Source organism: Mesocricetus auratus, unplaced genomic scaffold, assembly GCF_017639785.1.
Source record: "Mesocricetus auratus isolate SY011 unplaced genomic scaffold, BCM_Maur_2.0 Super-Scaffold_100007, whole genome shotgun sequence".
Taxonomy (NCBI): Eukaryota; Metazoa; Chordata; class Mammalia; order Rodentia; family Cricetidae; genus Mesocricetus; species Mesocricetus auratus.
Window position 1 is genome coordinate 46,511,788 of NW_024429191.1, and position 25,820 is coordinate 46,537,607.

The following is a 25,820-nucleotide window of genomic DNA, read 5'->3' on the forward strand; positions in this document are numbered from 1 at the left end:
TCATTTGTACTTAGATTCTCTTCCTGGTGCTTAGTAACCAAAAGGGGGAAAGAAGTTTTTGTTTTGTTTTGTTTTGTTTTGTTTTTTTACTTCTTGGGTGGGGTATCTATAGAATCCAGCCCTGCACTGGCCTCAATGTTTGAGCCCTTGGCTTCAAACTTTATATTAGCAATCCAGATTGTTCTGGCCCTGCCTGCGGCTGCAAGGGGTGGGACTTGCTCCTTAGGTGGCTGCACAGTGACCACCTCTTCCTAGTTTTCCTGTTTCTCAGGCTGAGCCGCACAGCCTGTCAGGACATGTTGCATCCTGGGAAGCCCTTGTTTCTGTGATTCACATGTCACTTCTCTTTGATTTCTGACTCCACCGTACTTTGTGCACACAATCAAAATCCCATTTCCTTGTCTCATTTCAGCTCCCTTTACCCTGTTGTCACTCTGGTCCCCAGGCAGGAATGCCACCTTTTGTTTTTATATCAACTACCTGTTCTGGGTACTCTAAGGATGATGACACAGGTCAAAGACTAAGACTCTCTTTTCTCTTTTTATTGTAGTGTCTTGGTTTTAGACAGATGACATAGGACAAGTAGGAAGTGCCTTCAATGGCAGGACCACAGGTGCACCAGTGGAGCGGGGGTGGGGTAGGGTGGGAAGCTTAAGGGCCAAAAGATGCTTCTGTGGGAAAGTCGTGGAACGGGCCTTTCTGAGGCATCTGTTTGGTTCCAGGGCTTCATAGAAAGTTTATTTTCTGCCACAGGATCCTCTGGCATGCCAGGAAAATCTGTTATTTGAATGCCCTCAGGGCCTTGTCCTGGCTCTTCACTTGTCACATTCTGCTTATGGAAGCTGTGGCTACTTCAGTGTAAGCAGAGGAAATGCAGTGTTAGGAGTCAATCAGAGAAAGGGACAGGGCTGTGATATCAGATTCTTACTCCTTACAACCTAAATGCTGCAAGGAACCATGGGTAGGTAAAGTAGAGGCTGTGTTGGGTCTGCATGCTGGTATGTAGATCCACCACCTTCCCTGATTTCTCGACCTAGCTCTGTGAAGATAATATGAACTGAGTACACATCTTGAGTGGTCCCTATAATCGACAGTAACCTATGTAGTATTATTTTTGGTCCAATTTTTCAGGTGACAAAATCTCATCATTTGCCCAAGGAGATGGTGGAACCAGGAGTCCAACCCAGGTCCATTTGCTTCTTTAGCAACAGAACTCAGACACCTGGTAGCCTGCTCTCCTTTGGTATCTATTGGTTTTCTGACAGGAAGCGTCCAGTTTGATGGTCTTTAATGAGAGTGTCTGGCCCAGCTGCCTCCTTAGAGTTTATGGTTGAACTAGCGGGGATTTCAAATGCCAGGCTAGAGGATTGTACAGGGTGTAAATCTGGGATGGAGAAGTGGTGATCCAGAATTAGGTCCCTGGGTCTTAGAGCAAAGGTATAATTCAGGCTCCGGTATGCTCCTTTGTCACCTCGACTCCCATCTCCTACATCACACCAGTTCATTCTGCCTGTGTCTCTCTCTCCTTAATCACTTCTTAGACTCGAAGTGGAGCCAAGAGCGATGGCATTGTCGCTGACATTTTTCCTCTGCAAAAGTCTGACTGATCGTCTGGCAAACAGAGCAGAGACCAAGGAAGCAGGATTCAGGGATAAACAACAGCAAGTTAGGGTGGGAGCTGTTATAGGAGCCTGGGGCAGCCGACCCAGCTACTGATGGATGGTGTCAACCCAAATCTGGAGAAAAAAAATGAGAAGGAAGAAGCTTGGACAAGCTTGAGGGCTGGGGTTGAGCAGTAGGGCACAGGGGAAGCCAAGAATCTCTGCTAGGCTGTATGAATCAGACTGGGCAGGCTGAACAGCACCTGTAGCATGTAGTGTTTTTCTCTGCCATAGTTCTTTGTTCACACTCTCTGGGAATGGAAGCTCTGACCAAATGGACCAGAGTTCCCAAAGTGCTATGCTAAGACACGCTTAAATGACTACTGTAGTGTGGATCTGGAATTTTCTCTCAAGGATCACCTGTTGAAGACTTAGTCCCTGGGCTATTAATAGGACCTTCAGGATCTGGAGCCTAGCTGAAGTTATGTCACTGGAGCATACCATGGATGGAGATATTGAGACTCCAGCCTTCCCTCCCTTCCTCTTTCCCTAACTGGTCTCCTAATGGCTGTAAGTTGAACAAATTTCTCCACCACTCCTGCCAAGATGCTATCTACTCCACAGGACCAAAAATAATGGGGTAAAAACCTCTCAAGCTGTAAGTCAAAATTTGCCTTTTCCTCACAGGTATTTTGTAAGAGTGGCAGAAAGTTAACATAATTGTCTATGGGCAAGACATTCAGTCCCAACAAATCCTATGGAGAGAAGGCTTTTCCTTTTGTTTTTTTGCCTGTTCATGATTATGGTGTGGAGAGAGTTCTGAGTGGAGCTGGGCGAGAGAATGCCCAGCAGGTAGCAACATCTACCTAGGGTGAATATCCTTGCTGGATTTTCATTGTGACCATTTTTATGATTACTGTAGGTTTCTAGCAAATGTTACTAATTTCCTATTTGAAGCTGAATATAACATTTTCTTTTCAACCATTTTAAAGGAAAAAAATGAGTCCACTAAAAATATTAGCAAAGAAGAAGAGCTATATTGCTGATAATTATAATAGTGGTCAAGGAAAGACAGGCTCTAGGGAGTTAATGGATACAGTGGTTAAAAGTCACTTGCTGTGGGGTCAAATGGGCAAGAGTTCAAACCCATTAACAGAGTGACTTTGGACAAGTCATTTCATGTCTTTGTGCTGTGGGTGACTCCGTCGTAAAACAGTGGTATTAATGGTGAATGAGCTTCTTGGGTGTCAAATGTTTGGCCCAGTGCCTGACAGTCATTGTCAGGGGTAGTTCCAGTTACATGAAACTCTCATCAGCATGACATACTGACCCCAGAGGCCGGAATTCCTGGGCTAACAATGGGCATAGGCCAGCCATGGACCAGGGAGCTTTATGGGACTAAGCACTCTGTCAACAGCATTCCAGAAGATATCATCTGTCTAGCTTTTGGTGTCAGGATTTTGCCACTCAGACTAGACAGCAGGGAAGGGCCATTCTGATGATCATTCTGTGGTTAGGGAACAAGAATAGCTGGCAAAGAGGCATGTGGGATGGCTCAGTAGGTTATGGCCATTGCTGCCACACCATGGCACATGCATCCTTCACACTGAATGAATGAATGAATGAATGAATGATTGAAGAATGAATGAAACTTTAAAAAGAATGGCATAGCTGATCTGCTTTCTTTAGCAAGCCAGTTTGTAATGTCACTCCACTCCTGGGTTTGGGAAGTTCCCACTACTTCCCAAGTGATGATGGTGGCCCATCTCTTAAACCATTCTTCTGTACAATGTGGTTGATGCCAAACACCAGTTTTTCTCCTGGGAACCTGCAGTTTGGCTACATGCTAGGAACACCATGCCTGTAACCAGTCCCCAGTAATAATCCTGGACCCTTGGCTTAGAGAAGATTGCTTGTGGGTAAGAACACTCATTACACAGGCACGAGGATCTGAGGTCAGATTCTCTGTACCACAAAAAGAAGAAAAAACCCAGGTGTGGCTACTCCCAGGTTTACAACCCCAGCTCTGTGAGAGGAGGAGGCAGGGCTATCTCTGGGGCTTGCCAGCTGCAAGTGAATACCAGGCTCACCTGGAGAACCTATCTCCAGAGAGACAGAGGGTGGGTGATGAAGCAGGACACCTGATGTCCTTTTTTGACATCCACGTGTATGTGTGTGGGTGGGGGACAATGACAAACTCTAGACCTGGGAACTCATGAACTTCCTTGGTAGACGGTGATTATGATTACACATTCTGTCACTGTCACTGCTCGAGGAATTCAGCAAGCCCCATGTGACTCTACCTGGGGAGGATTTCCCTAGGGAGGACTCTGGAATTTGACTTGTTTACTGAGGGCTTTGCCTCTGTCTCCATAGCCCTTCACAGAGTTTGCTTTGTATCCTCTTGCAGAACTGTGCTTAACCAGGCGCAGAGAGACATTTGCTGAGTCTTAATGTGTTCTCTTAGCCAACCATAAAGCCTAGGGCTGGTCTAGGGGGCCCCCAATAGTCTGTCTCTGTCTTCAGATTGAAGAAGGAGACCAGAGCTGGCACCAGCAAGTCTTCCTAAAGCCAAATAGGGAGAGGCACCAGGAGACAGGCTCTGCTCCTGAGGAGAGCCAGTCTCTCTGCAGCACACAGGGTGGGGCTCGCCTTCTTGCAATACTGGTGTGATATCACTTTGCTTCTTGCTGGGCTGGGTAAACAGTTCAGGAGGCCCTCTTGGGGCTTTTCACACATGGCTTATGCCTCAGCTATGACTCATACTAGAGCTCTGAAGGATAGAGAACAATCCCAAATTGGCGACCAGGGTGAAAGCAGTGTCAGAGACACCACATCCTGGTCATTTGTTGCCTGTAACAGTGGCCACCCTCTGAGATAGTGTCAAGATTAAGGAATGTTAAGATCTGCTTCCCTCCAGGGGACCTGACTCACATAAGAGGTGTACTTTCTACTGCGGTTCAGAAGACCAGCAAGGGTTTAGGAGGATCTTAGAAGCAGAGCAGTGGGGCTGTACTGACAAACAACCACCCTGACACAGGGACAGGACAGAGAGTGTTTGCAAACACCCTCACCTTACGATTGGAGTTATAGTAGCCAGGTTGCACTAAGGAGGGGGCTTTCTGTTCAGACTCCCCTCCAGCCAGTCAGGAGGAAGCTCAGAGAAGTGGAGGCCCCATTTGCCTAGTTGGAAAGGTGAGGGAACTAGAATAAAATAGAAGACAGGGGAGACCCAGTTAACATGGGATGGATGCTTGATCTCACTAGAACATTCTAGTAAGGATGACACGAGGACACAGTCAAGAGAAGAGACTGTGGCATGCAGCAGTGTACATGAGAGCAGGACAGTCATAAATGCTTCATGTCCATCTGTTCATTTACATCTTACCAAATGTATGACTATCAATAACAACAGCATTATTATTTCCATCTTCATGGGGATTGCCTGTTTCAGACATTGTCCAGGGAGATCAAGTGGATAGCCTAAGCCGGGTGTAGATCTGAATCCAGCTCTCAAGTTCAATATAGTGATTGTGTGGGCTTGGTAAGCTAGCAAAGTAGATTAAGGTCACCACAGTGCCATGCTCAATGATAGTGATGTCATAGGCTTTAATTACTACTTATTTTTTATGAATGTAGACCTTGAAATGAATAAGGAACTTCTTAAAAAATGAACCTCTTAGGTCACCCACTTCCTCATCTAGGGTTCACCTAAGTACTGCAAGCATTCTGGGAACCCCCTGGTTTTCAACACTTTGGGAAACCCCCGTTCACAGTCTTGTTTCTTGAGCTGGGTCTACAAACCACTGTGGAAAGCTATCAGTCTAGTTTCGGCACCACTGGTCTCCGAAGCCATTTCTGTCCTCAGAGCATGTATGTCCTGAAACTGACACACACAGTCCCCGGGTTCTGCTCATAGCTGAGCTCACCACCCCTCATCTTCATGCAGCCAGTGGCCTGACTTGTTATGGTTGGGGGACATCTGACAGTGGCTTTCAGAGACCTGTCTTTTCCTAATTCCTGGAAGCATGAATGGTTTTTGTGAAGAGGTCTTTGCAGATATAATTACATAAAGAATCTTGAGATTTTCCTGGGGTATCTGGATAACCCTTCATGCAATCACACGTGTCTTTGGCCAAGGCGGCTGAGGGAGATCTGAGTTCATGTGGTTGAAAAAGAGCATGCCCAGGGAGGAAAAGGCTGAAGTGACAGTCATAAGAGGAGTGAGCAGCTACCAGGAGCTGAATGAGGCAAGGGCAGACTTCTATTACTTCTTACAGACCTACTACTCAAGTGGACTACAAAGGAAAAGGGACTCTCCAGATTGATGTAACCCAACATCCCTAGAGAGTTCAGCTTCAGGCAAGGTTTGACCGGGTTTCCTAGTGAATGTTGGTGCACTGTGAAGTTTCTCTGCCTTTGCTTCCTTCTCTTTTACTCCAGCCTGTCTTCTGTATTGACATGAGGTGAGTGTCCAGAGGCCCAACGCTTCAAGCTTGCATTCTAGTGTCATAACACCTCTTTTCCCTAATAGTTCCAACCAGAATATAAGGATTCATTCTCATAGGACTGTCTTGGGTCATGTACACATCTTTGAACTAGTCACTCTGGCCATGGGATCTGCTAATCAGCCAGCCTGAAATCATTTGTCCCATAAACTGTGAGCAAATGGAAACTTGGGAATATCTGGCTAGTGGCAGGGATATGCTGTACAGATCTGAATGCTGCAAGACGTTTCTGGCCTACTGGCTGCAAAAACTGATAAGATGCCCTGGGATTCCCTGGTGGCTTCTATGCCACTGGATTACCCTGGGTATTCTGGAGATGCCAAGCCAAGCTCCTCCCTTCCCCAACCTCTGGCACAGGAATCATCCTTCATTTGTTGGGGAACCCTGCAACAGCAGCAGCTGCCATCCCGCCAGGGCCATCCATTTGAAAGCCCCATTATCAAAGCATCTTTGAACTTTCTGTTGGGCTTATGTGACTCATGTTGGATGTGGGGAGGGAGGCCCATGCTGGGAAATGGGAGAAGGAAGTGGGGACCAGCACTCTCCTACAATGGGGCTTTCTTTGGCAATGTCTTTCTGGGGAGTGGGAGCAACTCACTGAAGGCACTGAAGCAACAAAGGAGCTGCTGTGGCTGCATGGGAAAAATACAAATTTGAAAAGGCTTCCTGCCACCTCTTCATTTTGCACCCCCTTCATCTCAATTGCAACTGGGCACCCTGAGCCTGGGAGTCTAAAGAAGGCCTTTGGCTTGGGAGGATGACCACTTGTCAAGCCCTGTTCCGTGGTGGGCAGGAAGGTGCCATGGTGAACAGGGAGTGAACAAGTCAAGTGAACAGAGTTTCAGGGCCAGATGCATAAGTCTTAGCTCTCGGTGTGGTGCCTTTGTTAACATCTGGGCAAGTTATGGCTCCGACAAAGCCCCTGGACCACACGGGCCCCCATCCAGGTGCTGCTGCGCCCAGCTGTAGTCTTTGTTTCCTTACCAAAGCATAAGCAGTTCGAGTTGAATCTGAGCTGACTTCTCAGCAAGATGCACATGACCATAGAACCTGGATGGCTGCCTCAAGGGAGGACATGAATACTAAGTGAGATGATGCATGGAGGTGTTTAGAGTATGAGCTTATTGTCCCCCCAAAACCACACTGAAGCCCTGCCCATTGGCCCCTGACATGAGGGTCTGGAAGTTTCCAACACCGCCTGGCAGATACACAGCAAACACCCTGTGCCTGTACAACAGACACCTTGGCACATATAATCCTGAGTCTCAGGGTATCCCAGATGTGTCAGGCTTTCCTAGAGCCATTGTCTACATGGATTGGAGCAGAGATGGTGGTAGTGGTGGCAGAGTTGCCAGGCATTTGCCACAGAGAAGTCAAATAAGTGTTCCACTGTGTCCTGCAGAGGAACAGAGGGCATGGAAGAAGATTGTAGGGACCCTCCTAGGGTGGGGATTCTTGGGAACACAGAGAAAGACAGTCAGAGACACACACAGAGACAGACAGGGAGAAAGACAGAGACAGAAGTATCTCAGTGTTTCTGCATACCACTTGATGGGGGTGGAGGGAGCAGACACTTTCATCAGAATGACAAGGAAGTGGCATCAGTAGGCTCTGCCTGGCTGATACTTTAGGGAAAACCCCCATTAAACTAACATTGTGTCACAGTTAGTTCCAGCTGTCGACTTGACACAACCCAGAGTCACCTCGGAAGAGTTATTCTCAGCTGAGAAGTTGCCTCTATTAGACTGACCTGTGGGCATGTCTTTGGGGGGCATTTTCTTACTGATGTTGGAGACTGCATCCCACTGTAGGCAATGCCTGGGCTGTGTAATAAGGTAGTTGAACGAGCTAGTGAACCGTGTTCCTCCGTGGTTTCTGTTTTAAACTCCTGCATTGGCTTCCCTGTAACCTGAAAGCCCAATAAACCCTTTCCTCCTTCCCAAGTTGTTTTTGGTCAGTGTGACCAAAACACAGAAACCAAACTAGTCACATTTCCCAGCCCCTTCTTGGCCTGCTCTGGGAAATATAACCAGAGACAGAGGCTCAGAAACAGTTTGCTCTTGCTGGGTAGGGAAGGTACACTCTTTCTGGCTGCTCTCCTGATACCTTCACAAGGCACAGGATGCTCTGAGAGCCCTGGTCCTGCTTTCCCAGGCTGTACTGCAGGAGGACTGTTGGGCACCTTCAGGATCCTGGGGCCAGTGGGTATGTGGGAACTGAGATCCTCAAGCTCACTAGAAATGAATACCAGCCTCTAGAGGCTCAGCATGAGGAGGTAGGAGCAGTTCAAGCTGGCTAGTTGTGGAATTTAGTGCCTATGGAAAGAACTAATCCAATTGCCAAGCAGAGTTAGCCATGTTACTTGTAGTCATTCACATGGAGTTCACATGCATGTCTGTGGCTTCTGTAATCAGATGCCATTCATGGACTTTGCAAGTTTTATATTGGGCATTGTGGAGTACACCAACATTTGGCAGACTGAGATAGACTAGCCTAGGCTTCACAGTAAGACCCTGTTTCAAAACCGAACAAAACAACCCCCTCTCCCCCGCAAAACCCTGGACTGGAGACATGGCTCAGTAGCTGAAAGTATTTGCCTTGAAAGCTTGGGGATGTGAGTTCAAATCCCCAGAACCCATATAAAAACCTAGGTTCTTGGCCATGTACATACCTGCAACCCTAGGTAGGTTATTGGAGTTTACTGACCACTAGTCTTCAGATACAATGAGAGAACCTTTGTCAATAAAGGCAGAAAGTGCTAGATCAACACACCCAATGTAGATTCCCCCCACAAACACAATAAAAACAAAACAAATTAGTTATCATATTTTCTATGATCCAGGAGTGATATACTGATCAATTACAAAATCTACTTTAACATTGTTAACATAGTACTAAGCATTCCTCTTTCATTATGGATCAAAGAAAGTCTTTAAAAGTTCCAGGAGTGGCCTGGAGAGATGGCTTAGCAGTTAAGAGCATTGGCTGCTCTTCCAGAGGTCCTGGGTTCAATTCCCAGCCTCCACATGCCAACTCACAACTGTTCCAAGGGATCCGAGACCCTCACACCAATGCTCAAAAAATAAAGTTAAAAAAGATTCCAAAGGTGAGCTCTCTGGGGAATGGATTTGAGTCAGGGTCACTGGGAGCTAATTCTGACCTTGGTGGCAGGCTGCCCCAAGTTTCTAAGCCTTGGTGTGCGATAAATGGGTTAGAGTCTATATGTGTTGATGGATTGTTTGGGCTTTTTTTTTCTTGCCTCAGTCCCCTAAGTACTGAGATCACATGAATATACCACAATACTCGGCTATGGTTGTAGGGTGTTTAGCAGCATGATTTCTACTCCCATGGACACATGATAATCCTTGGAACTTGTGTGTGGGGTTACACGAAAAGACCTAATGCTGTGCGCAGAATTATAACTACAGGTAAGCTGGTCTTGAGATGGGGGGTACCATAGATCATCCAGTCCATGCAGCATGATCCTCAAGGTCTTTGCATGTGGAAGAGAGATGACAGTGCTAACAGGGTGTATTTTGACATGGGTGGCTTTGAAGGCAGAGGAAAGGCACTAGCCAAGGACTGAGCACTGGGCAGCATTCAGAAGTATTCTTCAGGAGGAATGCAGCCTATGACCTTGACCTATGACCTTCAAAGTAGTCAGAGGCTAGAAGAGTGTTGTCCCAGGATACATCGAGACTGCTCCAACAGTCATGGGAGCTCACCCAGTCAGCCCCACTGTGGCAACTAATAAATGTCTCCAAATGGCACCAGGAGGTAGGTGTTGGGGGGGGCAGGGAACTACCATGATTCAGAAAAGCTAGCCATACAGAGGGCTGAATTGTTTCCCTAGAAATGGAAAGGAAGGTATCCACCAAGTATGGTATAAGGAAATTGACAGGAAATGGTGTCCCCAAACAGCTCAGCCAGCTCTGTAAGGTGGGAAAGAGTGCGGATGCCAAATTGACCCCCACTCCCATACCTCTGGAACTGCAACTCTATCATCAAGGACGACATTCCTGTCTGGGCTTGTACATCTTCAGATGGAGCTAGAAAAGAAGCCAAATTGTCTTTAGCTACACTATAAAAGAGAATATATATGTAAAAAAGTCTCAATAAAACACTGAAATGTCAGTCAAGACCTCAGCAAAGAAAGTCAGAGAGCAGGCAGAGTGCCCCCGGGACTGTTTGTGGGAGTCACGGGTGGAAGGGAGAGGCCAAAGAGCCCAGCCTGTGCTGCAGGCCACCAAGCCTGGGCTCTGGGCCAGGCACACAGCCCCTGGTTTCTGGGGCCCAACCCTGTGCTGTAATTCTGTTTATTTCGTTGGATATTAAATCCATATGGTTCTGATTTCTTTCTTGTAGCCATCATCTTGGCGTAGCTTTGGAGCCAACAACCACGCAAAACGTCTTTGAATTTGTTCTGGGGAAGGTGGGAAGCTGTGCTCTTCCAGGCTTCAGGGGGTAGCCATGAGGCTCATGTTTGATTTCATGGACCTCTCGAGGAGTTCATGGAGGGAGGAAAATGGGTGATGTTGGTTCTGATTCTGGTGAAGGACCCAAGAGCTAGGTCTGATGGGAGGAGTTAGCTGAATGTGCAATAGATTTGAATAGCCAAGGGTTCCCTTTGGGAGTCTCAGATTAGGCCACAGGTGTGATTAGTGCCAGCATCCCTGTATCCCATGCTTCTTCATGGTGCTCACACGAGCACTATAGGCTTTGCTCTCCATTGCTGGGCTGTAACTGGCCATGAACAGGCTGAAGGTGGGTAAAGGGTTAGATTGAGAAAACAAAGATACGGAGAGCAGGGTAGGTGTGCAGCATAAGCTGACTTGACTAGGCCATGATGGGCTTGTCTCGTTGGTTCCAGCTGCTGTACCAAGGTCAGTGGATCTTTCCCATCAGCATGCACTTGAACCATGTGTCCCAGAGGTTATGTAAACACAACTGGAAGTTTCTGCTTTAGGAAGTCTAAGCGGCCCCAGAGCCTGCATCATCTAACAGATTATCAGGTGAGGTGCTACAGAGACTGCTGTTGCTGGTCCAAGAATAACACCTTTAGAATTAAAATAGTGTCTATCAAATGGAAAATAATACTGGTGGCAAACATAAACAGGGATTGCCTGCTTAGGAGTGAAGACTGAATACTCTTGACCATCAACTGTGATTCTTTTTATCCCAAGGTGAAGAAATGTTTTTTTTCCAGTTATCATATAGTAAAAGTGACCTTGAATAGAATGACAAACTATGTAAACTTTGACCCTAGCTTCTTAGCATGTGATGTCTCTGTTCTGTCAGCTTGAGGCCTGTGGTGAGGTATTGCACCATGGTGAGGAGGGATGTTGGAGCCAACCTGCTCGCCTCAAGATTGAAAAGCAAAACAGAGAGAAAGGGATGGGGGTCTCATTGTCTCCTTTTAGGACAGTGACCAAAACGACTCCCATGAGGCTTTACTTCTTAAAGTATCTATCACTTCTCAGTGGGTAGGAAACCAAACCCCCAACACTCTGGACTTTGTGGGACATTTAATATCCAAATCCTAGTCACTGCTCTGAAGATTTGTGAATCAAACTTTGTGTGCACTCTTGTCTTCATTGTCATCGTTAAATCCCTGAAAGTGGGCTTGCAAGCCCGATGGCAAGCGTGTGCTTAGCACAGTGGGAAACTGCCACTTCTCCCTCAGGGTGGGGGCACCCATGCCCTCAGCCATGTTTGAGAGTTTCTGCTACTCTGCAACATGCATCCTCACTGCACTTGGAACTGACAGGCTTCTTTTTCAAGCCTTTCTAGGTCACACCTGAGTTCAGGTTGAGTCTCCAAAAGGCTCAGAGACTGGTCCAAGGCACTGGCTCATCTAGGGTCCTTCTGACCTGGAGACTGTGCTCATTCTTGGTGGTTGGGTGGCTTAAATGAAGGGAGCTCATTCCAAGTTCCAAATACTGAATCTAGGAACCAGGGGCTTCTGTGCTAGGCAGAGGTGATGGGGCAGGGGGAGGGGCCTCAGCTCTATCCCAGATGAATATTAAACAAGGGACAAGGGGGGAAAGACACCCATCATCCTAGGAGTAGAAGCTTCCAGACTGCTCCCCTCTATCACACACACACACACACACACACACACACACACACACACACACACACACAGAGTATTGTAAACTGGAGGTTCCAATAGGTGAAATAACTGGCCAAATGTTATTCAGCTGGAAGGTGACCTCTTGACTCTCTGCTTAAGGCAGGCAGCTGCAGGAGGGCATCTTTGTTTCTAGAGGCATTCTTGTAATAACATACAGGCTGCTTCCCCAAAGAGCCTAATGGGCTAAGCATTTACAGTCTGACATACCTGAGCAGTATATTCACACACACCTAGCTACTTGGCCTTGGGTCTACCCCGGGGGAAGGAACTGGCTTTAGGAAGGAACCTGTGCAGCCAGGGAGGCCTAAGCTGAAACCAGAGCGGGTGACTTCATGGAGGAGTTTCCTAAGAACAGAGTCCTCCTCTGGAGACCAACCCACCCTGCTCAGGGGAAGGAGCCCAGCTGTCCTGGAAGGCTGTGGACATGCTTTTCCGATTGCAGAATACTTCTCTTTCATTTTGAATATCATTTGTTTGGTTGCCACGGCAACGTCAAGGCTCTATTTTAATGCTAACCTGCGTGGTTGCAACTTTCTATATATAAATGCTGCTTTTGCACAGTGAATTAGCGGATGCCACGGGGAAGAAGTGGATGTGGGGACTGTGGCAGAAAATGACCAGCCTGTCAGATTTGTATGAGGACCAACTGCAGGGCTAAGGTGAGTGCAGACCCTGGCACTTCGGCTATCTTTCATGCAGATGCCCCAGGCTAGGAGGGACAGGTCAGGCTGTTGACCGGACAACTCCTACAGACAGGGAAGGCTTCCTTTGAGTTGGGGTGGATGCAGCTTTGGAGGGACTTTGGTGACTCTTTGTTTTCTATCGTCCTCGTGACTTTAGGAAGTCTGGGTTGTATGGTGACCAAGGTTCTAAAAGAAAAGGAAGCCACTTGAATAGGATAGGTGTCCGAGAAGAAGGTGCTCCTGGCTTTGGTAGACTTACCTTGACGCTCCAATTTGATCTTTCTTATTTGCTTTTGATTTTTCTTTCGGTTCCATCACGTGGTGGCTAGTCTCTCTAGAGGCTCTAAGTGATGTGGTGGAGTTCTCTGAGGAAGCCTGGAAAGTTCTTTGGGAATCAACTGGTATCATTCTCCCATTTGAGATAACAGAGAGGTGACATGCTCTGACGGAGGTCACACAGCAAGTGGAGCAGGAAAATAGGAGTTCCATATGGGCCTTCTGACTGTCGGGTGTGACACTGTGCACTTTCTGCTGTGAGGTAAGGGCACCAGATTGAGGGCGCACATCAGTCAGAAGAGCTGCAAAAGGGACGCACAGTCAGGGGGCATGCCTTTCTGTGTTTGAGCTGGAGAAAAGTAATGGACATGCAATTATATAATGAGATCCAGGAGACAGCTCTGGGGAAAGGCACAAAGTTCCAGTGCGGAAAACTTGTATTTATATGGATTCAGGCTCTTTCTACCCATGGGACAATTGTGCTAGTTTTCCTGAGGCTTCATTTCCCTCGGGACACTCAGAGGATGCTGAACATCTTCCCACAGCCTTGCAGTGAGTTGGGGTTACATTTGGGATGATCCCACAGAGGACAGATGTGGGACACAGTGGGGGTGTGACATGTCTGAGGACAGCATGCTTTGCCAACTACAAGCATCCACAAGTGTCAGGCTGCAGTTCTGTTCTCCAATAGTTGGGAGAGGGTGAGCTGGTGTTGGAGGATATTGACCAAGCCAGAGGTCTCCTTGGATTTCATTTCTTAGTATGGTGCAACACACAGTACAATCATGTTGTTAGAATATCACATTTTGGTGTCCTCTCCTGTAGTATCAGACATATAGCCAATATTTTAAGGGTATATATCTGAAGACATGATGTTTGGTGTCATTATTTTACCCAGGCTGCTCTTGAACTCCCAGACATGGGTTATCTTCCTGCCTCAGCCTACTGAATAGCTAGAAGAACTACAGGTGCATACTGCTGCACCCTGAAATCAGTCTGTCTGTCTGTCTCCTCTCCCCTCCCTTTCTTTCTGACAGTTTCTCAACATTCCTTCTGTTTCTGCCTTCCAAGTGCTGGTCACAGGCCTGATGTCATCACTACCCCACCTAGCTCTAAAGGAAAAGATTCAGTAAAATGAGATTGCATCTGGGGATCACTGTATCTTGAACCTTGAGTCCCAAGTCACACATTGCATGCAGTCAGTGTTGAACATGAAAAACAAAATGTCCTAGTGCCTACGCATAGCAAGGGTCGGTGTATAACTTAGTCCATGAAGGAAAATATGCTTTTCTTTTTGGCACTTATCCTTATCAGTCTTTCAAAAGAAATAAGAGTTTGGAAGCTGCTGGCCTCAAGTAGAGTGGTGATCACATGAACTCAGGCTCCCTCCAAAATGACTGTGGATTCCGCTTTCCAGTGAAACTCTGGCTCCTCAGGAGGGAGAAGGGCAGTCTTGGGTGGGGTCGGTGTGCAGCACTATTTGGAGAAGCCCACATAGAAGTGTAGACAGGGTGAGGCTGCCCAGTAGGGAAGTGGCTGGTCTGGCCACAGGGATGGAGCTGTCCTCTTCTCTCAGAAGATAATACCTGTGGTGGCCAGGCCCCTAAATCTGCTCCAACTAACAGAGCAAAACATCGGTGACCCAAGCCCGTGGAGACTTCTGTCACTGTCATTCTATGCCCCAGGACACTCATTCCTGTGCCCCTGAGGCCTGCAGGAGTGAATTCCTCATACCTCCTGGGAGGTTCCAATCCCACCGTCCTCCCACCAGACTCCATGTCCCCAGATGCTGCCTTTCTCTTCCTCACATAAATCTCTGGTCGCTATGACAACTATGTCATCTCTCCACGCACCTGCCCTCCGCCCAGGCTCCTAAGCCAGACTCAAATCATCTTCACATACCTACCTCTCTGAACATTCTCTTCAGCTGGTTGGTAAGGAGCCAAGGAGGACAGATATTCCAGGGTCTCTTCGGTCCAAGAAAATGCTTCTGTGCTTTCCATGGAGGAAAGCTTAGTAGTACATGGTGGGGAGCGGGGCTCTGGGGGTAAGCAGGAGGACACACATGTGCACTTCTTGGAAAATGCCCACTGATAGCCTAGAAACCAGCATTCAGCTGCACCCACTAGGATCAGAGGTAAGATGCCCTGGCCAGCTAACTGGACAACCTAGGCAGATCAGCTGCCTGGCAGCCTGGAGAAGTGGCATTCATCCCTTTAGAACTAAAGGCCCCTCTTCAAATGACAGGGTATGCAGGTAGCCAACAGAGAAAATCAGCAGTCACAGCTGGTGGCCGACGGGCAAAATCAAGTGCTGAGCACTGAGATTTGTGACTTGGTCGTAATTTTGTTTTTGTTTATCCACCCCCCCCCACACACACGTGCTCAGTTTCATTTAAATTCTTTTCAGTTGGTTATCAACATCTTAAAATTTGCACATTTCAAGAACAAAAATTCAGGGTTCCAGCTTCTCTCACAACGATGAGAAGCTGTGGTTACACCCAGCCTGCTGTCCAGTGGGGCTCTGATGGCTCCCCAGTGTGTCCCAGTCCCCACCCATCTCTGCTGATCACCATCCCTGAGGCCAGTATGCAGTCAGTATTATTTCACTTGGGTGGGGATGTGTGTGTGAAAAATTCCCTTCGCCCGTGTCCACAGCAAGTATTGAAGAGTCTATTCCTGCCAGGGGTGGTGGCTCATGCCCATACTCCCAGCATTTGTGCTTGTGCCCTTGAGTGCCACTGCCCCTTGGAGGCCAGAAGAAGGTGTCCGATCTCAAGGAGCTGGAGTTACAAATCTTTGTGAGCTGCTTAAACATGGGTGCCAGGAATAGAGTGCAAATCATCTGCAAGAGCAGTCTCTATTCTTAACCAGTGAGCCACCTGTCCAGCCCCTTAGTCCCCTTTTGGATGACCATTGACTGACTATTCAACACTTATGTCTGTAGATTCATTGATGTAATGCTGATAAATGCCTTAGTCTGTTTAGTGTCGTTCTAATACAATAACGCAAACTCAGTAAGTTACAAAGACTAGAAATTTGCTTGATACATAGTTGTAGAGTTAGGGAAACCTGAAACCATGGTGGCACCATCTGGATGAGGGACTCCTTGGGGTGTCATCCCATAGTGAAAGGCAGAAAGGCGATGTAGTCTAAGAGAGTCACATGCAAGAATGGACAAGACTTGTTCTGTTTACAAGCCCATCCTCAAAGTGACTAAGGCACTCCTGAGATAACAACACTCATCTACCTATGAAGGCAGGGCCCTCATGACCTGATGAACACTTAAAGGACCTCATTCCTAGCACCAATGCATGGGGTATTAAGTCTCCAATGTGAGAATTCTTATGGATGTATTCCAATCTAAAAATCAAATAAGAATGATACCTTCAGCTGACCTTTAGAGAAAGTCACTTGGCTGCCTTCCCTTGGGACCAGACGTATGTGGCCCTAGCAACAGAGCCAGGGAACTGAGTCTCATTCTAAGGGACCAAGTGGGCTGCTCAAACTTATCAAGGATAACCAGGCATTCAAAGAGCTGGAGATCTTTTTTTTTTCCAGTTTAAATTTAGATAATAAACAAGGTTGCTTCACAAGTCAGTTCCAGGTCCCTCTCCCATTCCCTCCCCTCTTCCCGTGCCCTCCCCCCAACCCCCCCCCCCCGTTATCCCCTCATTCCCCCAGGGAGGGTGAGGCCCTCCATGGGGGTGTCCATAGTCTGTCATTTCATATAGGGCAGGGCCTAGACCCTTCCCCAAGAGTTCAGGGTGAGAGTGCACCTCACATTGTTCTATGGGAGTCCAAAGTCTGTGTGTATACTTGGGATGGGTACTGATCTGCTGCCCAAGGCTCAATAGATTCCCTAGGCCTCCTCATTGACACCCAGATTCAGGGGGTCTTGATCAGTCCCATGCTGGCTTCCCAGGCTGATGCCTGGGATTCAAGAGTTAACCTTTGTCTGGTCAGCTGTTTCTGGGGGTTAAACCAGCCCAGTCTTAATCCCTTTGATCATCAATCCTCCCTCTCTGTTACTGGCTTTCTTGAGTTCAGCTCAGTACTTAACCAAGGGAGTCTGCCTCTTCTTCGATCAGCCACTAAATGAAGTTTCTGTTTCCCAGACTCTCTGGCCATAGGATTGTAGGCTGGCACTCCCCAGATCTATGTCTAAAATCCATATATGAGAGAGTACATGCCATGTTTCTCTTTTTGTGACTGGGTTACCTCACTCAGGACGGTTTCTTCTAGTGTCATCCATTTGCCTGCAAATCTCATGATTCCATTATTTTTTTCTGCTGAATAGTACTCCATTGTGTAGATGTACCACATTTTCTCTATCCACTCTTCGGGTGAGGGACATCTAGGTTGCTTCCAAGTTCTGGCTAGAGCTGGAGATCTTTAGGGCTTCTCTATGTGTAGCCCTAACTGTTCTCCTGCCTCTGCCTCCTGAGTGCTGGGATTAAAGGAGTGTGCCATCACCTTTAGGTTCTTTGTAACATCTAGGCAAGGGCCAGCCACATGCTGATTTCTGCTGATTTCAAATCTTGTGCTGGTAGCTCAGATGCCATTTCGCAATCACTTGGTCACTCCCAGCTGCCTTCCTCACGAAGGGCCTCGGTTGCTTCAGTAGACAGTCTATGTGAGCCCTTCCCAAATGGATTATTTGGAGAATTGACCAGGGCCCTTGAGAACTTTGCTTCCCCACGCTCCAGCCGAGCCTTCTTGTCTCCCTGGCCTGTTTCATTTCTATGTGCTTTGGGGAATTGGGGTGGGGATTAGGTCCTCCCATTGTGAAGCAGACAGGCACAAGGACGGTGCTGTCTCCATCCCCTAGACTCTTCGAGTTTTTCTTTCTGTCTCTACTCTTGCTCTCGGTACATGGGTCATTCCAGAAAAAGAGATGTTAACATGCCAGATAAGCTGACAAGTGCTGCTCAAAGTCTGGGAAGAAGCCTACTTGACCCCTGCCCCCACACAAACACACAGGGTTTCATGTAGTCCAGGCTAGCCTCACACTCATTGTTAACCACGGATCAACTTGAACTCCGTGGCCCTTCTGCCTTTACCTCCTGTGTGCTGGGACTGCAAGCATGCATCCCCATGGCCAGATTATGAGTTCTGGGAATTGAACCTAGGTCTTCATGTATGCTAGGCAGACATTCCGCCAACTGAGCTCCATCTCCAGCTCATGCATTTCTTACATCCATCTCTGTCTGGACACAGATTTGAATAGAATACTCTCTTTTTGCTAGGAAGTAACAGATGAGTTTTCATCCAAGGCCACTCAAACCAGAGCAGCAATGGGTGGAGAAGTTAAGCAGGGTGGGGTACACCTCCCAGGAGACAGTCCTTTTCTAGGCTTCCAGAATTCAACGTAGAGGGGGAGGCTCCCATGATTAGAGGGTTAGTGTGGGAGCCTAGTGGGAGCCGCCTCTGCCCCTGGCTTTGGTCAGTGAGTCGGAGCTGCCTGCTAGAGCTCTGTCAGAATCCAAACAAAACTGCTACAGCAACTCAGCACTCAGTGGCCGCCTCCTGGGAGACTTTTCACCCTGGATGCTGGTTAGAGCTCTTGGTTGTAGGAATACATATGCAGTGATTGTACTACTTACCTATTTAACAATCCACTTCCTCCTGTGGCTACATCCCTCCCCAGTTAATCAGCATCACCTTCGCTGGGTCAAATGGATAATGAGGGGTCTGGCCTGCCTGGCTTCCTTTACAAACTAGAGTGTTTACTTTGGGAGGCAGCAGAGGTTCAGCACATGGACTCAGGGGCATGGGGTGAAGAGTAATCAGTACTAGGCTTAGAGACAGAACATCAGGTTCAAACCACTCTATGAAGTGAAAATAAGAATTCTCCCAAGGTTTCTTGTAGAAATCAAATAAGCTAGTATATCAGCTTCCTGGCCTCCATCATTGTGCAGCACCTAAGGGCAACAAACACGTCAGATCTCGTGGTAAAACACGGGCTGTGGAACTGACTGAAGGTGTTCAATGGACAGGAAATGGGGGGAACTTAGGTCCCTGAGTCTCCCTTTCATCAAATCTGTCTCTTTTTGAGGGAAGTGCCTAGAGTGAAAAAGCAAAGGCATGCACAGCTCATCTCAGGAAGGGTGGCAGGGCCTTGCATAATGGTCTGCACCTCTTGTTGGGGGTCCAGAAACAGCCGAGCATACCTTGTGCTGCAAGTCTTTGTGTCTTCCGGCTCTCTTGTCTGTCTAGAGCTTTGAGTCTTAACTGTGGGGAAATGGTCAGATGAGGACTTGCAAAGGGAAAATCAAACCAGCTCAGCTTTGTAGGATAGGCCTATGCCCAAGAGTCTCTCAGGTGGCGATGGTTCCCTGAATCCTGCACTTGTCACTTCCATGACCTCCCTCCTGCTCCTTTGGTCTGCCTGGTCAGTGTCCAGAAGGTTAGATAGTGCTGTTCTGGGGGTTCCGAACAGCCTGTTGTCAAGGTCCAGGCGGCATCAGGGAGTGAGCCTCTGTGCCCTCAGCTGATGGCAGTTCACAAAGGTCATCGACTCAACGATGATGGAAAGCAATGCAAAGCAAATTCATTTCTGCCAGCTTTCCTACACCGACTTGAATGGTCACCAAACTTCTGTAAGAGAGCTGTAATCCAGGCTAGTCTCAGACTCAGTGCAGCAGGGTCTACCAGTGCCAGCATGCTGGCTTATACTTTCATTTGTATGTTAAAAAAAAAAAGACCAGTTTCACATAGAAAAGTGGTTTTCCAAGCCTATGCGACTACCAGAATGTGATTTGAACCTAGTGTGCACTCTTTCTGGCACTAGCTGGAGACCAGAAGCTGGAATTAGGTTTGGGGTAGGTGAATATCTGAGGCCCGGTGAGTGGTTTACGGAGTTTCTGCTTGCCTTGTAACTCCTGTCCCCAGTCCAGTGCAGTCATGAACATGTTGTGCTGGAAATCTCTGTAGGATGTTCTTTCCAGAAGCTCTGGAATCTTCCAGGCCCTCTTGTTTGGCTGGAGCATTGCATCGTAGGGGTAGGGAAGACAGAAGAGGATTTGCCAAAGGGAAAATCAAGTGGGCTCATGATGTCACTCTGTGTTCACAGATGTTTCCTCCCTGGACCTCTTCCTCCACAGGGCTCATTGGCCATAAATAAATGGGAAGTGGCTGTCAGTGTCACCTCTCCCTGAGGAGTGCTAAGGTCCAGTTTTTGACTGCCGCTTCTGCACTGTCTGACCACAGCTCACTTTGTAGTCTTCGATGGTTGTATTGTACTGTTTACATCAAGTTAGGGCAGCCAGAGGGCTGTCTGTATTGAGACCTGGGAGGCTTGGTGTTCATTCCTGGTCTCCAGCCCTCAACTTCCCCAACTGTAAAATGGCAAGATGGAATCAAGTGATCATTGAAGTACTGCCTCCCACTGCCATGGTCTGGATCTGAGATGAATCCCTGAGAGAGGATGGAGAGTCGAAGGTCAGGCTTTATCCCCGAGGTGGAAAATCTGCTGCACAGCATAGCTCGCTATCTACATAGGGCAAGAAATGACTCACACTTGAGTGGAGACTTCCTCATTGGCACCTTCCTGAGGTAGATTTATCTCTCAGTGCCTGGAGGCTAGGTGGGTGGTGTCTTCCCTTGCATGCCCAAGACAAGGCTTCCTGTTTCTGTCATACGTGAGACATTAGCACAGCGTGCTTGGGTACGTCTGTGATTGCAAAGTTTTGAGAAAGAAGGTTCCATCTGCAGCTTGCTAAACAGTAACAACACATACATACATTTATGTTGCAATGTAATATAACTTTTAATATGTTTAAGGGTGACCTTGATTCACAATTCTTTTGCATTTATTCCTGGGCGCTGGGTTTACAGGTGTATTCCACCAGACAACATTTAAGTGGTGCTGGAATTCCAGCTCCATGATGGCTAGTCAGGCACTCTACCAACTGAGCCACATTTCTAGTCCCACTAATTCTTTCGTTTGTTTCTTGTCTTTTTATTTTGAGACAACAGAGCTTCTAAACTCACAGTGTAGCTAAAGATGACTCTGGGCTCCTGATTCTTCCTAGACATGTGCCACCCTTCCCAGTTCCAAATTTTGTGTTTTGATGTCAGCACTTCTCCACTGCTCCACAGACATGGATCTGAGTGAGCAGATTCCCGTTGTGAGCCCCGACTCACACATTTCCATCCTTAGGTCATCCCTTTGATGTCAGCTGTGTTTTTCCATTCCAACTTTCTGTTCCTCTCTCAGAGGTCATGACTTCTGTCGGTTTCCCAAGCTTCTTCTAAATTATTTTCTGAAATGTGTTCTTCCTTTCAGCTTTCAGCTTGGCTATTTCCTCACTGAGTCACCTCTCCCACCACCCCAGCCTCCTTTCTTCTCATTCTTATAGTCCTGTGCGAGCCTATAGCACACACATGGCATGCACCTCCCTGCAGAGCCTGTGGACTCCTATTGGCCTCTGCACCTTTTTTTTCCCTTGCAGGAAGGCTGTCTGCCTTTCTAGGGACTAACCCGTGTTTTCCATAACACAACACACACACACACACACACACACACACACACACACAGACACACACACACAGAGTCCAGTTCCCAATTTCAATCTCACAGTGGCTTTCAGAACAGGTGAGGAACCTGTCAGAGGTCCTCCCATCTCCCTGTGCTCCCTGCTCCCCAGTTCCCCGGGAACTTCTAGGCTTCCATGGTGGCTATAGAGGGATGGGTAGGTCCTTGATACATGTGTGCCCAGAGGAAGATCATACCACTGCCAATCCTGTCCCTCACGTCAGAGACAGGGACTAGTGAAGGCACAGCATGCATCTGTACTCGGTGCCAGTGGCAAAGGTGCATGCTGTTTGCCACATAGCCCATCTCTTGCTCCGGAAGACATCTTTCTCCACTCCTCTGCTGAGCTTGTAGTTCCTGTGTGGTTTCTCCAATTTGTCTTTGTCTCTTCCAAGAATGAGTAAATATTTCCTTCTTTCTTTTCTTCTTTTTGCTAACTCAATAGTGAGTCAGTGGCAGGTTGACTGGTGTCCCCAGATCAGCTTCCAGCCCCCTTATCACGGGCCTCACTCGCATTTCTCTTCACTGCCCCGTTTACTTCCCTGTAGTGATTCAGAGCTGTGTGTCTTCAGAGAACTCAGGTTTGGTTTTCTAGGATTACAAAAGCAGCCCGAGATCATTTTCCGGATGCACCAGGCTGCTTTTCTACACAACCTGTGTGTTTCCTACCGTGCACTGAGCTGACAATGGGGATCCACAGGTAATTTTAGAGCAGGTTGGAATGAATACAGCCTCTAAGCTGTATTCATTTTCGTGTATGACAGAAAAAATAAAACCACAAAAATCATACCGGTGACTGCTTAGATGTCATTACTTAGACCTAGGCTTAATTTAAGTTGGCCGTTGGTTCAAAAATGTTGAATAGGCCAGGGCTATGACTCAGCAGTAGAGTGCTTGTTTAACATGTACATGGACCTGGATTCCATGCCCAGCACTGCTTTAAAAAAAAGAGAAAAGAAAAATAACAGTGTTGCTATGACCCGGGGGTGTGACAGTTTGTAACAGCAGACTAAGAGCGGCTGACCCTGGGAGACACTGAGTGAGAAGCCCCCTAGAATCGTGAGGTCCTAACTCAGGCAGTCAGTCTAGTTTGGTAACAGTCTCTTTTGCCTGCTGACCCAGCCATCTCTTCAGCTGTCAGAGGGTTTTAAAAACTGAACACCATTTCCGATATGTTCACTCAGTATTGGGAATCTTTTGTCATGTGGACGTACAGAACCGTCTACATGCTGCATGCAGTAGCTTGGCTGCCTGTCCCTCCGCCTCTGCCCAGCACACACACACACCCCTAGGCCTAGAGCCTGCCACTCTTTGTGGCTGTGTTTTCTCTCTGTCCAACAGAAGCTCATTTTAGTGTCTTCTCTTCAAGCTCAGGATTTACCAGCTCCTCCTAGGCCTCAGATCAGTTCCTAGTCCACCCTCTTCTTTCCAAGATAAGTAGGGATCACACTCTCTGGGTATCAGGGCAGGGTAAATTGTGGCATGATGGAATCCCTTCTTTGTTTGATGTGTAAGACGTTGTTAGAACTGGAATGCATTAAGTCCCCTGTCCAGCCCAAAGCACTGGGCTCTGGGTGAGGAGAGAGGAAGATGGGACAGGGACTTGGTTCTTGCCTCTAAAAGTCTTGGAGAAGGGTTTGGGGGATAGTGTACACCAATAAAGGGGAGGAGGACTTAAATTCAGAAAGCATGGGTCACAAGAGGATTTGTTCTCCTGTGTCTCAAGTTCAGCTCCCCCCATCTTTCCTTATGAACCCTGAGTCCACCTACAGGATTTGACCACTCTCTCTCTGCATGCCACCAGCTCCATGTGTCAAGGGCCAGTCTGCCCTCCACTGCCCACAAGGAACACAGCAGGTAGACAGCCTTCAAGTCCTTGTAACACACTTTGAACTTGGATCTAGAGCCAACAAACTCTACACCTTACCTCTAAACTGGTTCCCATCCCAGCTTGGATCCCTGGGTTCTGGTTCTGGCTTTTCCTGTTCTCATTGGAACCAGCCTCACTTTCTCCCACTTCCCTGATCTCATTGGATACCTAACTGCTTTGTGCTTCTTACATCATGTCCCTGGCACTTGGGTTAAGTCCTTCCTTTTTATCCCCGCTGTGGGGCAAATTCTTTATCTTCTCAGAAGCCTCCCTTCATCCTCCCAGCCCACAGGGATTCCGCCCTCCCTGGATTCTGAAAGCACTTATTGTCTTCAGACTTAGCCTTTTGGCATGGCTACAGTCTGTCTTGAAAGCTGTTTGTCCCCTCCCCCACCCCGCCCCCATTTATGACTTATCTGTATCTTCCAAATTTTAAGAGTTGGGCACTACTGTAATAGTGATCACATCTTCTGTGGAGCCAGGAAAGGATAATTAGTAACTATTAGCTAGTTGATCAATCCTGTAACCCAGGGGCCACATGTGAAGGAAGGGATGTCTGAGACCCTGTACCCTTGAGACTGCACAGGGGGTGAATAATTCCTCCCTTCACGACTATGAAGCATTTAGGAAAAGTGACTCATCACCATAGCCAGATGTTCCTTCTTATTAATTACCATTATAACACAATCCGATTCATCCTGCAGAGGACGAGGCCCTACAGCAAAGTGACCTATTTTGGTTGATGGTTTTCAACTCAACTAAAACAAAGAATAATATCTTGTGGGTCAGTGTTATCTAGCTCTGTGGAAATGATTAGCAGTCTTCTGCTTTTCAATCATGAGCTCCTGGCCGCCTCTCCTTTGTACCTATGGCCCTGGATGTAGACATTTACCTGATTACAGATACCAAATGGAGAGCTAACTCATTAGTTTATTTCTCACAGCCAACCCTTAAGAAAAGAGAACCATTAATAAAACAAAACTCAGTGACTTCCCAGATGAAACTCAGAATCTATTACCCTGTTACAGATAACTGTGTTATCCTTGAGTCTGTCACATCTGAGAGATTAGCTTAGGGGAATCCTGAAGAAGAAAGTCTTCAGGACTAATAATGTATTCTGCTTAGCCCAGGTCAGAGCATGGTTCCTGGCTTACAGTAGCCCAGACAGGTATCTGGTCATGAGATGGTGGTCATAGTGGATTTGCAGGGGCAGCCATTACTCTGTGTGGTCAGTGGTGTGCTATTGCTTGTGGATATATCTGCTTCTCCGTATAACACAGAGCCAAGATGATATTGATGACAACTATTAGTAGACCAGTCTTAAAACTCTACCCTCCCTGCTAAGATCAAGAAGCTGAGGGCTATGATAGCTTCCATGGCCATTGTGATTCCATGAAGCTTAACTAGAAAAGGTGTGTCCATCCAGATTCAAATGCAGTTTTGCTTTTAGCAACAGTGGGTGTGAGAGCCCATTTCCAGGAGCAAGGAAGCACCTTGGTCCTATGTGTGCATTTGTGCCACAAAGTTGAGGGCTTGAGCTCTCCACCAACCTTTCTTCAATACTTCCCAGAGATGGTGCAGTGAGTGAACTGATGTCAATGGGTGCCCTTCCTCCCGATTTGAAGCATCAGAAAGCTGCAGGTGTTTTTGCTGCTGTCACTGGTTTGTTTGGTTTTGTTAAATTTTTAAAATTACATTTATTGATTTTTTTGTTTGTTGTTTTATAAAGGCAGAAACATATGCCACAGCACTTGTAGAAGTCAAAAGACAATCTTTGGAATCTGTTCTCTCTTTCTGCTTGTGATTATGGCCCAGAGACTGAACTCAGGTCTTCAGGCTGGCATTATTATTATTATTATTATTATTATTATTATTATTATTATTTTATTGTTGTTGAGACAGGCTTGTTAGATAAATCAGGCTGGCCTGGAAACAATCCTCCTGCCTTAGCACCCAAGTGTCGGGATTACAGGCATGTACCCCTGAGCTCAGAGATCTGTGTTTCCTAGCTCTGATGATCTCATGACCCCTGTGGCCTCACTCCATCCTCAGCTCTGCTTCTCACTCCTTCTTGCCTCTTGATCATGGCATCTGAACCATGCTCTTAGCACCTCCTCCCTGTGATACTGGCCCTTGCTGCTTCTGGCCACAGTGTCTACAACACTGCACAGTTATCTTCTTCCCACTCTTTCTTTCTGCTCCACCTCAAGG

General features: G+C 47.4%; 1 protein-coding gene across 4 annotated transcripts in view; it reads left to right on the forward strand.

Annotated features, from left to right (window-relative positions):
* Gas7 (growth arrest specific 7) overlaps positions 1–25,820 on the forward strand; it is a 238,887-nt gene that overhangs the window by 103,710 nt on the left and 109,357 nt on the right. Inside the window, exon 1 of one of the 4 annotated variants that reach the window (XM_013111693.3) lies at positions 12,761–12,901. The exons of 2 other annotated variants lie outside the window; for them this stretch is intronic. In XM_013111693.3, coding sequence (XP_012967147.1) covers positions 12,878–12,901 — 24 coding nt within the window. In that variant the 5' untranslated portion in view covers positions 12,761–12,877. Of the gene's footprint in view, positions 1–12,760; positions 12,902–25,820 lie in introns of those variants that run through there. One more of the 4 variants, XM_040748903.1, reaches the window with a different exon arrangement.